Source organism: Varroa jacobsoni, unplaced genomic scaffold (assembly GCF_002532875.2).
Source record: "Varroa jacobsoni isolate VJ856 unplaced genomic scaffold, vjacob_1.0 scaffold_799, whole genome shotgun sequence".
In the NCBI taxonomy this organism is placed as follows: domain Eukaryota; kingdom Metazoa; phylum Arthropoda; class Arachnida; order Mesostigmata; family Varroidae; genus Varroa; species Varroa jacobsoni.
In genome coordinates, this window is record NW_019213701.1 from 19,651 (window position 1) to 36,389 (window position 16,739).

Sequence of the window (16,739 nt, forward strand, 5' to 3'; positions counted from 1 at the left end):
AACAGAGGCAGGAACCGCACATAGCATAATGAGAATACGTTAGCATATATACGTTATATAGAAGAGGTTAGCAAATAGAGGTACTTGCCACAAATACTCTTTTTATAGGAGCATAAATTGCTCATTGTGAGTCTACTAACATGGTTGCACGCTAAGGAACACGCAAAGAGCTGGACATTACTGCACTGCGAGAACACAAAAGAAACTCGGTTGATTTTACGATGCAAAGTTTTTCGAGGGCTGGGAAGCACGAAACGGTACGACTGGGTCATTACGTCACTCATTTTTTTAACATCAGCAACAGTTTCATGTTCAGGCCAAAATCAGCTGAGGTTCACCGCTGTATATGCGTGTTCAATAGTGAGCCGCGCAGCAATCTAGGTTCATCCGGGTAATGTTCTTCTCTAATTCTAACGTACGTCCTTTGAAAGCTGACCGTATAACAGATTCAATAATAAACAAATTTTACCGTTAGGCTAACTGATCATTAGATGTACTGTGTTGCTGTCCACAAGGCCTGAGATAGTTTATTACATCTTGTCAAGCGCACTGATACCTATCCGATATTTAGCTTGTTACTAATGCCAATACAATGTCTAATCGAAAACCACCCCCTCCTGCCGATGATCGACTCTGGGAGGTTGAGCCCGTTGATTTTGTGTTGGCCCAGCGTGAAGCCACGCTACGTCACGCTATCCAATTCCAATACAGCTTAGCCAACTGTGGCCCCTCAACACTTCTTATCATTGAAGGCAACCACCCCTGTATAAAATAATAGGTTCATAACGTTCCTCATTTTTTTGATCAGATGGAAACATCGTCGCGCAATGAATCAGCTGTTGTATCATAATCGATTTCCTAACATCGTCTTGTCTTGAAACCAGTTGTCATCATACTCTTATAAGATAGCCCTAAAGCTGCGACTTAGAATTAGGTTGGTTTGCGAACGACGCTAATTCTATACGCGGGATTTCCCTCCAAGGGTGTTCCCGTGTGTCAATGCGCGACTGGACTCGACATCCTGAAGAACCTCGTCATGATCCCAAATACTTAGGTAGTCGCACAGTTTCTACGCAGACATTCTAGCAGACAGAACTCGACTTCTGCCACTAGCAAACAGAAACGAGATTTCTGTCTATGAAATACTCTCGAAAAATCGAGAATTACTGTAGACCTTCATGGAAAATGGATCGATCTCCGAATTACGTAAGGTTCGCCGTATGGCAGCCGGAACTAGAAAGATATTGTAGAGCAAATAAGGCTTTGATAAGCCATTGTCCCGACCAACAGACTTTTATCTGTGCACTCGTGTAAATCGTACGTCGATCAAAATGGTTCCCAATATTTTGGTTCTTCACACTCTTGTACCATTCACGATCAGAACTTTGCCTTCCTGCCCAGACCAGTTATCGTAGTTACATCTGAATGCGCTGCTCTACGATATCAATGCGTGGGATCCGAGCTTTATGCTCCTCGTCAAGGATCAAAGCCCATAGCGTGTGCAACAACACCGAGCTACGGGTTTTAACGGTTCGAAGAAGGCAGATGCGCTATATGCCGTATATAAATTTAAAATGGATAGAAAACAAATAGACCTGCTAGTAAACCTCTTCATAACCATAACGCTCAGCACGAAATTATTACTATTTATGAATATATACCAGAAAAATGTGTCTATATCAATATGGTTGTTTCTAGTCTGCATTGTCTGCACACTGCAGGACAGTCATAACCACAGGATTTCCCCATCCCGTATCTATAACAAGCCGGTCTAGTCATAATTTAAGCACGGATACATTTCAACAACGCAACCAAAGACAGAGAGGCACGCATTAAATAATTAACATCGTGTAACATTCGTTATATCAATAACAACGTGTATAATATAATAATAGGTGATCCGTTTATTAAGGCTTAAACTCGTAAGTGCTGACCGGGTCCATGAAAAGAGTAATGCTCTTTATGCTGAAAATGGGTTACCGAAAGGGACGACTAAAAGATAGTTCGCTTACTGAATTTTCATATGAAACAAATTACCTAATAACCTAACTTAGAAATATATTCCTTGGGGTGATGGACCAATGATGAAAAAAAAAGTTAGTGAAGTTATGACGAAATTTAAGTAAAAGAAACACGTGAGTAGCCGTCATTTCGCCAAAAATAATCCTAAACACGCACCTCTAGTTTTAAACCATTTGAAGAAAGCTGGCTAAAAAAAAAAAAAAAAAAGCAAATTTTTGGGTGTTATACGAATTGACGCAAGATAACTTATTTGATTGTATTTGCATCTGCAAAGCTTCACAGAAACACCACGAAGTTGAGCTGTTTCTGAAGCGACTGATAGAAAGTAAATTAAAAAAGAATAAAAAAAAAGTGCAATGTGAGGCTAAGGCCAGATTGACGCCCAAAAAGCTCACGCTATATGTTTAGGGAGGGGCTCGGGGGAGGCAGGAAGGGATCGTGGAAATGCTTAATTGATAACTAACACAATATTAGAACAGGCCATTGAAAAAAATTTACCGAAACTAGTAAAAAAAGAAGGCGTCGTTTTCCACCATAACAATATCGGGCCGTACACATCTTTAGTTAAACGACAAAAATTAACGGAGTTCAATGGGAAATTTGAATGTATCCTCCCACTATCAGACTACTATCTGTTTCAATCTCTTCAAAATTTCTTATAAAAGCTAATTTTGATTTCGATCATAAAAAAATATGTACTTCAATTTTTAGCTGAAAAACAGTTAATACTTTTAAATAATACAGATCTCACGTCGAAAAGTTTCAGAGTTTAATAAAAAATTAAATAAAGTTCTATGCTTTATTTCTTTTTGTTTAGGTACCGTTTTCGGTTCAAATGCTTTAAAAGATCCTATTTAACGCGTCAGCCATTCTGCCATCCCCGTAAGTACGGGCTGGACTTGTTACTTTGGGTACGTGTCTCGTTCACCCCCATTTTAGATTTTTTCCCCACTCCCATCAAATTTTTCCATCCGACGAAAGGAGTACGGGGAAAACACAGGACCACTGGTGCCTTTCTAAGCTCTCTTGTGACGGTCACAGTGCCCTGCTTGGAAGTCGCCCTGTGTAGCGCGGAACGGGATCCTCTCTACAAAGGTTTTAACAGTGTGTTTCGCTTTAATGATTTTGAAACCACAGGGTCCTTAAGGCTCCTCTGCGACGGAAAAAAGGATCCTTTATTCACTTAGTCATTAAGTAATATTAAGGCAGCAAATAGCCTTCTTGTATCTCTGTTAACCGGGCCTCTATCCGGGCCGACAGAAATGTTGATCCGTGTAGTATGGTAATATGTAGACATGTGCATTACGTCGGATTTTCGAGAGTTCGGTTTGACAACTTCAGGACATACAACGTTAGGTTGGATGACACCTGTGAGCTGCCACGCGGAGGAGACGTTTTCGACATTTAAATACGTCCGGTAACTCCATGAAGTTTTTGCAATGAGGATTACTACAAATGCTTCTATCCTGACCTGGAATGGCCAAGTCAGTTTATACTGCAGGTTGGAAATCGCTAGAAATGATTGCGGACTTCTAATCGTTTCGAGGTAACTTTTTAAAGTTAATTCAGCCGTTGGAAGGGACGATCAAAAAAATAGAGTACACACCTAAATAACAGCAGGTAGTTACTCAGTTGTAGTTCTTAAAGTGATTAAGCTCCCTGGGTCTTCTCTTATTATTTACCGTGGGAAGACAAGCTCTGACATGTAGACGTACCCAACAACAGCGTCTTTTTTATATCTTTGGGAGACGGTCTGCTTTTGCATGCTCTTGAACCAAAAACAATGTTCTACATTCTTGTAATCCTTCAATTGATGCGTGCGTTGCCTCTGGTACGCTCACTTTAAGACAAAGTTGAAACTAGCCAAACAATCGAAATAGAAAGACATGCTTGATTTAATTAGACTAAGCAACCCAGGTCATCATAACGGTAATTTTTTCCTCATTATTGTTCACACAGATTTATGGAGTCGGTTCGTCATTGACACAAAGCTCTAAATAAAAGTCACAAGAGTTCTAGTGTAAAAAACAAGCCCTCTCTAAATGCGCCCTCCTCCTTCCGATACCAATGAATAGTACCAATATTCATTGGGGTAAAAGAAAACGGAATTACTAAATAATAGTTAGCCTTTCATACGGAGGTAGCTAGTGCCACTGTACCTCATCGTCCATAAACCATCGCAGCTATAGCTCACTATTGAGCCACACTCATTGTATGGCAAGAAAGCTAGCGGCAAACTGGCGACTTCGTGTAAGCCGGCACGGACAAATCAGTGACCGACTTTGACAGGAAAAAACAACGATACGAAACATTACGCGGTCTGCCATTCAACTTCAAGCAAAGGCGGTTGTAGTGAGTACATATAGTATTATTTGATACTAAAAAAAAAAGTCAGTTCTCATTGTAATTGAAGGGCAAACTCACTATGATGACAAATATTCGTTGTTTTTATAATTTCTTTGTGCGCTAATAAGCAAACGATGCAACATCAAATAAAAATCAGCTCCAGACGGCCGTCATAAGTAATAACAATATATATATATATAATTTTTGTAAGCTCTAATTTATTCGATAATCACCGAAATGCTTCTCACAATTTTCACAAAGCCGGGTATTAAAAAACAACCCATTCTTGAAAATTCTGAAGAAAAATATTGCAACGAACGAACAGTGTACCCCATTTGTTGCAGACTTTACGTGCAATATTCTGTGAATTTCGCCATACTCTACAAATGATCAGTTCTGCCAATAGTCTACACACGTTTTTAGATATCAACTGGCACCTGTAGCTAGCAATATTTCTATCTATAGAACATCTGATAATGGATATTCGGATCATTGGATATATTATAAAACGTGAAGAAATTTATGGGAAAAATGTACCATTTTCACGTCACTACTGCATAAATGTCCCATAAGGACGACGACGGCCACCTCAATTATATAGATAATTCGCAATCATTTTCCAAAGACGATTTGGGTTTTGCCGATGGAAACAATTATGGCTGGCAAAGGAAGAGCTCCGCTTGCTCCGACGGCCGAGAGTGAGCGTAAACAAGTAGCAATGAACCTTTGTGAGTCCGCACATTGCGATTGTGAGTCATTTAAAATCAGAATGAACAAAGGGACGGAACAAGAAAAGAAAAAAAAAACAGTACTTTAAAATTGCCTTACAAATATCCATCTTTATGCCACTAAAGTGCCTTAAGTGTTTTACATTCGGTACTTCATTAGCTAGTTTAAAACGGCGTAGTCTGAAAAACTGATGCGCATCTCTGAGTGCGCGGTCATCGTCATAATCGTAACTGAAAAACGTGCCGCCACGCTAGTTCAAATCTCAACGTTCGCAAGAATTATTAGCAGTAATTAATTAAGAGTCGGGAACAGAGGATATAAAAAATCATAAGAAATCAAGGAGATTCAACAATCGCTTGTATCGTTGGCACGCCGTTTCAGATATCTGGTAAAAATCGCATGATACGTCTTACGCAACTCACCCCGGCTATACTCCTAACAAAGTTAAGTTCTTGGGGCGATACTTGAAAGGAAGGGATTTCGAAAACTTGTTCACGAGAACTAGAAGTACTGAATAAAAATATAATTGCTGCATCAAACTTTTCCAACACGAAGCAAGTTTGCCATCTGATGATTCCAACTTATAGCTGCACATAGGTCATCGATGGTAACACAGAGGTAGTGCAAAATCTGGAATGATGATCTCACAGGACGGGAATTAAAGGGCAATTATACTGCTGTACCGACCGCTGCGGCCACAGCGAGTCATTTTTACATCCAGTAACATTATATACTTATCAGACAAAAATAATTATGCATAATGTAATAAAGCAAATTCCAATGTTTGCGAAGGGTTTATAAAAACCTATAAGGAAACATATATGATGTTACTTACACGCTACGTTCTCCACACACAGATTTTCGAACTCTTTCTCAATCGAGCCGAACAATTCGTAAAGTCGCCGTCTGAAAAAGAAAAAGACGGAACGAACGTGTTACCAGGGGCATCTAAATGCAAAAAAGATAAAACAGGTAAAGAGAGAATGGTATAGAGAAAGCGAGAGAGATAGAGAAGGACAAACTTCTGAAAATACATCGACCGTTCCTAGGAACTGTGGTTTGCGCACGAGACCAAGTAGTTTCTTCAGCCGCCCCCGCTTCCATCATTATCACCACGACAACCTCGACCGCCGCATTGTGGTATTTTCTCCGTTGTCCTTTTTTTAATGACTCGGCTTCCATGTGTGTTCTTTAGAAACCATCCTCCACCATTAGCATTAGCTTCCAGTCGATAACCCCGGGAGGCTACGAACCCACCACTCAGGAAGCTCGTAATGCATGGGGCACCCCATTCAATACTGCCCTCTAACGCTAGCGTTACGGCACTCTGGATGTCGGGAAAAACCATCTAGGCAAAAGTTTCGACATGTTTTCTTCTATAGTAGACGATAGGCTCCCACTGTTAATACTACTGTTGCCGCTACAACAAAAACAGTACTGTAATCCTTGTGTTTTCGAAAGCACGTCGTCCTTGTCGTCGGTACCGAGGCCCGATTTAGAGCGACGACCCTTGCACACGTGAGAGCCATCAATGGCGGACTGCCATTCTCCCCACCTCCATTGGTATGTAAAGCCAAACGGTTAGTAGGTTTTTCGCCTAGACCTTATCTACTATTGGCTCCGCTGTATGTCATTCCGCCGGCAGGCTCACGTCCGCCACGAAGGGTTCTTTTGACGGCGCAGTCGCAGACGAGCCACCGTAGCGCTGCTTAACGGCATCATCCATCGTAGCGCGCGTCCCTCATTCCTGCTTGTTTGCCTGCCCTAACCCTGCTAAACCTACGTCAGGCCACACGTTGTTGTAAGTAGAGCACCATGTCGTGACGTGCGTGCCCGATAGCACCGACGTCACAAGCGGTCCTGATAGCGCAGGGCCGAGGACAGGGTATAGCAGGTATAATAACCCAGGTACTGAGGCTTACATTCGTTTCAATCAACGTTCAGTTAGAGCCTCCCTGACGGCTAGACGGCGGCAAACTCGAGCGACAGCCGACAGTGAGACACGGGAGTATGGCGTGCCCTAACACCGCTGACAGGCAAGCGGTATAGCAGCTCACTAACTGCTATAGAATTCAACAAATTGATTTTTAAGGCAATATTGTCTCAGTTTGAAGTGACGTCGTCGTATATCGGCAAAATGGGTGCGTAGTAACATCAAGTCAAAAGAAATATAAATCATGGGCTGTGCATTTATTAAGTGTGCATACGCTTGCTCTGGCTAGACGCAGTAGCCACAAATGGGTCGACAAAAAAATTACCTAGGCCCGGTAGTAAGGAAATATAGTCGTATGCGTTGCGGTTCGTTCTACGAACTCGGAGCCAAACAGCTGCAGCTACTTAGATCTAAGAATTTCTATAAGCTCTATAGGCTATGGCAATTTAGAATCCATCAGTACAAAACAGATAAATGACACAAATGTTTTATCTTGTCAGTAATCAGAGCTAGCTAATATTAACAAAAAAGTAAATAATTTCATGCGATGCTGGGAACACAAACGTATAATATAACACAAAAAAATAAAACAACGCTTCAGGCAAAGTTCTTGCATTCTCTAATTGTAAAAGCAAGTTTCTCTTTAAATAAATCGGTTGCTACTTGCATGTCGCCTGTTTTCATCAAATTTGTAGCCATTGTCAGATATAACTGAAGACGTTTAGGTGCTGCTAAAAACGTCAACCTGCACCTATTGTAGAACAAAAAATTGTACCCTATTAGGAACAAGTTTGAGCAATTGTTTGAGCCAAAAATCAACCTTCTAAGTAGACGAACCACAAGTCTATTAATCTTCAAAGTTCATTCTAATTGGAAGTCGCCTTTCGACGTCTATCATGCGTGTTATCTGTTTGAGTTTTTTTGAAAAGAGTGGATGGTGTCTGGCAGAGTTTTTCGGACTAGTCAAATCCACCAGAATGCAAAATAAGAAAATGACAGTATATGATCTATATTGCAACTAACGCTATCTTCCACTCAATTTAGTCAGCGACAAGGGCACAGATTCAGAGAAGTTAAGCTGCAGCAGACACATTAGCGTTAGTAGCCTTATTGGCACTTCATTTTGCCAGTACTGCTGATTTTATCATCAAACACATAGAGGAATAAGCGCAAGCCATTGGCAAGCAATCAGCTCGTGAACTAGTCTTAATTTGTGATAGTCACGCGTAGAACTTGCTTGTTGCTGAACGCTGCACCGTGTAGTTAGGCCGTCGTCATCTCTCCAGGTAGGACGTGCGTGTACTTTTATATGCACATATAGATATATGTGCATAAAGCTCCTCGTCTTATATGGCTCTTATAAGCTCATCATCTTATATCTAAAGAAGCCGAAATCCAGCAGCAGACTTTTATAGTCCCACAACGGATCTAGCATAAACATCATAACAATCTTTTTCCTCTCAGTCGATCCAGCAGTATGGGACTCTAGGGGCTGCTACTTTATACCTAAAGCGCATCGCGTCTGGTATAGGTAGGCCCACAATCCAACGAGTTCTTTCTAGACTCTTTTTCTCATTCTAAATACAGTCAGGGAGTGTCCTAGCTCCATCACGCCCTTGGGAATGGATAGATACGTGACCAGACCCTTCTCCAATACAAATTTTAGACTTTGAATCAACGAAACGGTGCTCCATCCAACCCATACGACTGTGGTAACTGGGGTTACATTGAAAGGCCAGATTAAGTTTGTCATGAAACTTCCTCAGACCGATACATTCCATTAGTGATTCCCCGAAAGACGGCCACTTTGACATCCCGACTCACTAGCAATCTCATACAGACCCTTCGACATCAGCTGATCTGCACTGATCGCCTTGTTATTTTATCAACATATTTTGTTACTGTAAATGGAAGTGTTAATAATGCTGGTCTACAACATCGTTGCTCTATTGTTTCCCGTTCTATATACGAACAAACAAATCCACCCTTGCCGTCCCACGACGGATCCATATTTAGTCCCGGTTCTGTTAGGCATGGCAAGAAAGCTAGGTGTAATCAGGCATTTGGCTGCAGTTTTCAGCCACGTACAATGGGGATGCGTAAGAACAGCCCAGTACGCATGTACGTTCATCGTCTGAGTTACTCAGAAAGAGAAAGAGGGAGAGCGAACAGATTGGAATGAAAGGTGCCTAGATTGGCAACGCAAATGGCAATGTATGGCCATCGAATCTGGGAATCTTTCGATTCAGGTGGGGTAGGAGTAGAGGTGACGTCTTCATCTCTCTCAAAGGCGCTCTTCATCCAGATAGCAGTTGACAGTGACGAGCAGACTGAGCTGCCTCCAGGAGCATATACCTAAAAGACCGAGAACCGGAAACTAGCGATAAGAGACCTCCCGAATCTAACCCATGGAGGTAAATGTCCGAGATCACTATCTTTTCGTTAGACTCGTTCGTGCAGAACTACGCTGCTGCTAGTGCTCGCGGGCGTCCAATATATACATTGTGTCTGGTAGCCAGAGGGATGCATCGGCCAACCAGCAGGACTCGCACGTTCGTCCACGTTTGCCTGTCACCCGCCACTATGCATCATAACCCCATGTTAGCCATTAATGAGACCTTATTCGTTGTTCGAACGGATCTCGCTCTCCATGCCCGGGTTACGAGGCAGTGGTATAGCGTCAGTATCAATGAAGTACGGCAGGTACACAAACGTTTACTTCTACTTAGTGCTTAAACAGGAAAAATTGTTTTTTGGGTAGTAAATTATTAGTCCAAAGGAAAAGATGAGTCGAGAGTCAATAAGATAAACGTATAGGAAGAGCTGAAAAATTACACGTTTTTTGAGCGTTTCTGTCCTGTACGTACATGGTGTTTAACTTTGGAGCTGATATCAGTTTTGCACAACGTCTATGGAAGAATTTCAATGATATTTTCGACAGAAGCTAGAACCGTAAAGTTAGAATCTGAATAGAAAATATAATTTCGGGTGGTAGCACTACAAATGTCTTATTTGTAAAGGCCGTTTGGATCTATGGCAAAGTGGCAATTAATAAGCTCAGACAATATTACGAAAATCTGTCATATCATAATAAGTTTATTCTCACAATATCACGAAAGTTTGTCTTGTGCCTTTTAAAAAACAAACTCAGCTGCAACTAACAGCAGTAAAAGGGCTGTATAGTATCAGTAAGCCTCGGTAGCCATTAGCGCTATTAATGAGCCAGTGTTCCTCGTAGCGCTTTTCTTTGAAGTCTGTCCTCAGTGCCTTCGATACGACGAGAAAATTTCCCTATCGAAGCTGTTGTGCAACTTCGAAATCATATGGGCTCCTATGAGCTTCTGAAGTAAACCTAGAAGGTAACTGAACGCAAAGGAAAAACACCGATTTCATTTGATCAGACGAACTCAATGCGTAGTTGATTAAGTCAGAGCTTTTTTTCTAGTAAGACGCTTTAAGATATGTAACAAATGGTTAGTTGCCCACGATTTCGAATCCGAGCTGACCGAACAACAATGAAGTAACGGCTGTCCAATAAAGAACCTCCTACTTTCTGCGAGTTTTCCCGTGCAGACAGCCTCAACAGGAGCCGAAGTATCAGACAAAAACTGAAGATTTTCAAACTGTATCAGACCCGAGATTATAGCTCTCTATGCCGCCGAGCTGGCTTCTTTCTCCTTGCAATTTCTATCATTTCGGATAGTTGCCGTCAATACCATTTTCTGTAAGCTTGCGGTGCTCTATTATGTAAGCAAGACAGGTCGACCGACCTCCAAGATGCCAGTGTGTCGTAGCGCAAGAAGCAGTCGCTTTCCGGCAGTCTAGTCTGGGCCACCTAGACCTTTCTAAAGTAGGTTTGTGTTCCTGCTGCTGCTGACATGCGAATCGAGTCACATGAACGCCTTTCTTAGCGTCAAGATCTGCGTGAGTGAGTCTACCGGTAGACTTGTCCTGCTTACTTGTAGTTGAATGGCCAGCGAAACTAACATAGATCAAAACTGGTTAGAGCTAAGGCCTAACTAGAGACGAACTAATACACGGCACGGGCGCTTTGTTCATACGGCCAAATGTAAGGACAAATAAAAGCCTCGGTGAAACAAAGGACCAAGAAAACTCCCAGAAAAAGCTTAGGATTCAGTACGTTCGAAAGGAAGTAGAAGCGACAGCGCGGGTTTAGCGGTCGGAGGAAAACGTGACACGTGTAACAGGCAATACAACAGCAATAGCATTACGATCAGAAAAACAGCCACGCAGAGCATAGAGTCAATATCAGCGTACTCATGTAAGTTAGATTGTATACAAGATTTATACGAAGTTTTTATTTCGTAGTACGGTAAACGCCAGATGCCGAGACTTCTACTCTTCTATGCGTAAAAGTGAATGTCTTTAGATATGAGTAAACACTCATAAAATTATTGATTTATATATAAATATAAAATATATATAATAGAAATATTATATTAGAGCAGCTTTTTACGAAGGTATTCAATAGAGGCTTTGATGACCACATAAGAAGCCCTCGACCTCGCATATGAACTCTGAAGGCTTACAGTTTACTCTATATGATATGCAATTTAATTTATCGATCTATGGTAGTAGCAGTTAAACAGTTGGTTGACAAACCAATATCACAAGATCAGGATACATATGGTACCATTATGTGTCGTTTGGATTATGCGCTTCCACTTGAGTTTATAAGCTTTTTTTTTTTGCCTGCATATCGTGTCCTACATATCGGAATAATAGGCATCTCTGTGCGAGGGAAGACTGTGTTGAATGGGAAAGAAACGTTATCGACATCCCGTAACAACGTTAAATGGTAGACACGCTTGTTGTATAATAACGCGTACCTTTGTATGTATAATGAGACGCGCAGACTATCCACTCGACCGTCTGTGACAATATCCCATACATGATCCAATCCGTCGCAGTTGACCTACCATGGGCGACACCTTACTATAAAATATCACGATCCTATTATGCCGTTGATGGGCAAATAGAAGATCGCCAAAGCAAGCGTAAACAAGACCTCGTCTTACTAAACCTCGAATAAGTTATAAATAACAAAATATATACGTCTGCTTTTAACAAACGAATAACAATAAACGAACTTACAAACAAACTACTGGCTCAGTTTATTGCATTTGTCAGCCCGTTAGCCGGAAACTGATACTGTGTATAATGTTTATTATTTTTTTCCTTACCCGTATATATGAGAGTGAGATTTATCGAATAAACCTTTCCACTTCCTGTCGATAATAACACCTCACACATCAGAAGTTGGTCACTGTCATTTTTTATCGTTGACAAGCCACTTCTCACTCGCATGATCTCCAATGCAGCGAACAACTCGTTCGGAATATACTTATTTTTATCATATAAGATCAATTTTCGTGCCTGTACGACTTTCAATAATTTATTTTTTTAAAAAACAACGATAAATCACTTCAACTAGGATCTATCACCTTTAACATGTTATTGTTGAGATGAGATTAGACAGCGATTTGTACCTATTTCATCGAATGATACAGACAAGATGAATGGCTAATAAGTATAGTGTATAAAAACACCTGTTACTAAATGATATCCAGTTAATAATATAACACTTATTGCGCTTAATCTTAGATGAAAAATTACGTGCTTATTCTAATGTCCTATTTTTCAGGCGCTTGTCGTGCTCGTTCGACTATACTCAGCACTAGGCCAGAGCATTACACTAAATTCGGTACCCGACAAACAAGAACCTGACTGATCGTTTATGATATATGTGCATACATATGTGTGTGTGTGGGTTTGGAATCCTATGCTGCCTCATTTCTGGTTTCCGAGAAATGCCTCCACTGTATTACAATAGCAAACGCAGTAGAGAAGGTATAGTACTTGTTTTTGTCATTTAAGCGTTCATTAATGGTGTCTTGTCGTTGCCCCTTGGAAAACTAGTGGTTTTACCTCGCCTTAATATCTGGGTCACGGCTTAGTTTCCTTGAAGAAGGAACAGCAGTGGCTCCCATAAAAACCACCCCTCCATCCTTACTGATAACGACCAAATTACAATGTTTCAACGGGTTCTTCGTAATCAAAAGGCCCTATGTGACAACATAGCACAGTGCGCAACATGGGCTCATAAATTGAACTCGAAAAAAGGAGCTCTATAGCTTATAAATGAAATGCCCATTTTCAATTGATATTTGTTGGAGCGTGATTTTTCTGCCTGAAAACTGGTGCTTCTTGCTATCCAAACTGTCACAGGGCCCGCGACAAGCTGAACAAGATGAAGCTTCCCAGCCGACCATACGGAATGAATAATTCGTTAACGAATACGTGATCAACGCAGCCGTAATGTACCCTATATGGAGGAGAGACAGATGAAATAATCGTTACTCACAAGATATTTTACTATTTTTAATGTTGTGCCGTACTTCTATTGCAATATGCCGTTTACCGAACATGCTGCCCTGGATACCAGATATGCAGATGAATCAAGCGATCTTATTATTTACTGCGAAGATGTGCCTAGAACTATTTCGAAATTTTCGTGAAAAGATTATTCTCGTTGAAGTCGTTTAGAAGCAAGTGAGTTACGAATAAGAAGTCTGTTAAGCTTGTTCTGAAGTTATGATGTCCATGCACAAGAAATACGTAACGAATCTACGGTGTGGATTCGAACTTTACAGGTAAACGATCCACCGTATCCAATACTATGAGAAAGACATAGGAGGTCTTCTGATCTCATAAAAAGAGCACGAAGAGCTGCGTGTGCATTTCTAATGGCATTAGATCGCACTTATGCATCGCAACAATTCGTAAATGTATGACAAATGAAGCAAAATTGAGGGGACTTCATAAACGTGTATCTATGCTTGCGGGCGACAAAGTCGGCTGAGGCTTCCGCTGGACAGCGCCATCTTTCACAGCAAATAAATCCCTCTATGGCGATTTTTGCTGTTTATCCGAGCTCTGTTCGCCCATCAGCAACAAAAGAACTTGATTCCTGAATAGTTTTGCATAGGTAAACTACCAAGCCGAAACCGAAACGTTAATATCATCAATGCCAGAACACGTTCATCCAGGGATTTAGGATAGAAATTTCACCATCACCCGGCAGTTTTGCCTATTCGGCGATGATGGCATCATTTATAGCGCAGTATAAGAGGTCGAAAATGGCCTCCGAATGCAATTTGAAATGTACGAACCCCAGAGCAAAATGAGATCCAGTTCGAGTAGGTACTGTTTGCGATATTAGATAGATATATTGTGTTCGCTAATGATAATAACAACTTACCAAACCTTTTACAGTCGCCCCATTATTTATTACCTGTTATAAACAACTAAAGTTTACTTCATTTCAATGGTCATCGTCGATTCTGGGTCAAATTAGGGTTATAGGAATAGTTCACGAGCAAGCTGTTAGGCGTATGAAACTGTTCATTTCATAATAAATTATAATAAAATTGAACAATGGTTATCATGCCCATCACAGTGTACTTATTGTAGCGTAATTATAAAAGGATTATTAATTCAGCTAACAAAGTTCAATGGATACGTACATTGTCCAACAAAGTTACGAACTTACGTGTCAGTTGAAAATTCACACCAAGAACACATGGCTCCCACTCCCAAGAGCAACAATAACGATGCGAATTCTAACCAGCGCGTCGAAAGCGAACAAAAAGCGTCTCAAAAAGGGCCTTTGGCCACTCCTCTAGCTCCCTTAAAATGCCTAAATTTCGTGTTTGTCGCTCAGTTTATAGCGAACATGACGCACTCATCAGTCCTCCGACGTATTCGGCACCCTGTATTGTTATGGTGACGTGGAAGGTAGTTTTTCACGTAACTTAATAACTGCTGCTGCTACCGCCATCATAGCCGCAACTTGTTACCTCGATACAGTTCCCTGAAGCTGCTCGACTGGAGCCCAAAATGAACGGCTGCCGGCCACGGGAGATATAAGTATAGTGGCATCATAGTCAATTTGCTGTGTAGAGGTTTTGTTTGTTGTCCTTGAACAATGTGGTGTGAATTGCCTAAGGGTACGGGTTCGAATTTGATTTTACTTCAAAAAGAACGGAAACGCTGAAAGTTACCATAAAAATGGCCTGGGAACAGTGGAAGCGATGATAGCTGGACAGCACTCAACACGAAAGTGGCCACGAGTTTTATGCGACGTTTCGTTCTACTGGTGACAAACGTCGTAAGCAACTATTAATCGGTACATTCAACAATTACCTAGACGCAAGTTATAGATGTTAATTTTTTTGCTACAGAAAAACGATGTTTTTTATGCACATATAGGAGCTCAGCTTGAATAAGCTTAGGCTGCTCGGTCGAACTCGGCCTAGAATGCCTCATAGTTGGAGCCCTTTGGACTTCACTGTTAGGTAAACCGTGAGTTGTGTGCTGAACCTCATTGCGACGCAACTTTCATGCTTTCGTGCAAAACTGTTTATTTATTTATTTTTTAGTTTCCTAGAAAACATTTTTTCTTTTCTCTAAATTAGGCCTTTAGCAATCTATGAATAATAATAAATGTAATATTAATAGTAATAACGCCATGGTAGCAATTGCAGACAGTTCTTTTTTCTTGTTCCAATTTTATTATTAGCCACCAGCTTTGCCGTGCAAATAACGAAACCTTTTAGAAAGACTGTCCTTAAAACACCTTTTACGGTAATCTCCAAGTTCGAACACGTCACCCATACCAAATTCACCTACGATGCCAGCCTTACTATCGGCTATAACCTTCACCTTCATGGCACTCATACGTACGTGAAACTAGTACGCGTTAGGTTACCTATTGGTGGAAGCATAGAGCGATATGAGCCAAAATGTATCTTCTTAATCGCGACGAAATACTCAGTGTAGGTATACGGATCACAGACAATCTTGTGATTATTAAATGACACAAAATGTCATCCATGCAAACGTTCGAAATTCGATTTTCGGTATTTCATCATAGTTATCGATAATGTTCTGGTGCTGGCGTCAGCGTTCTTCTGTCTATTTATGCTTCGAATCGCAGAAGGTTTGCAAGAACCACATCTCAATGGACATACATGTTTTGAAAACAGCAGTAAAATAGGCCATTACTTAACCACCATATACTCCCCTAATACTGACCGACTCTACTCATAATGTGAATAGCTGCGATTTCGGTAATATGCAAATACAAATCCTAACGTCCTAGCAGGACGTGGATAGGACGACATTTAGGAAAGTCGACCCGTTTCAATATATGGTCGAAGTCTTGATCCGACACTTGTTGTTGTTTCCCGCGTGGAACATCCGCCTCTCTCAGCAGTTTGTTGTTCCGTACAGATCTCCGATCCAGCCGGCACAATGAGAAACGGTATCGGAGCACAACTTTATGTGAACATTGTCTGTGTCATCAGATTACCCCCGTGCTATGAATGATCCCTTGGCAACACGTAAGTTCGGGATGGAATCCGACACAAGTCATCCGCGCACAACTTCATGTCAAGTATCCGTGTAAAAAATAATAAATCTACTGTGTTTCAAATGTAGTGATAATATAATAAATCATGCTAATGGAAATAGAATTATAGAGTAGAATAATGTTTTATTTGATCTAAGTCAACTTTGTATTACATAACCTATTAGAAGAGTTTCTGGTTTTTATATAAAACCATTTATTATTTAAAAGATAATAAATTTGTATATGATGTAAGGAATTCGGAGGGCCATACGAATA

The 16,739-nt window shown here is 40.9% G+C and overlaps 1 protein-coding gene across 2 annotated transcripts in view; it reads right to left on the bottom strand.

Annotated features, from left to right (window-relative positions):
* Window positions 1-16,739, bottom strand: part of Wdr37 (WD repeat domain 37) — a 78,316-nt gene that overhangs the window by 19,637 nt on the left and 41,940 nt on the right. For both annotated transcript variants that reach the window (XM_022839416.2, XM_022839415.2), the window contains exon 3: window positions 5,933-6,003. In XM_022839416.2, coding sequence (XP_022695151.1) covers window positions 5,933-6,003 — 71 coding nt within the window. The remainder of the gene's footprint in view (window positions 1-5,932; window positions 6,004-16,739) is intronic.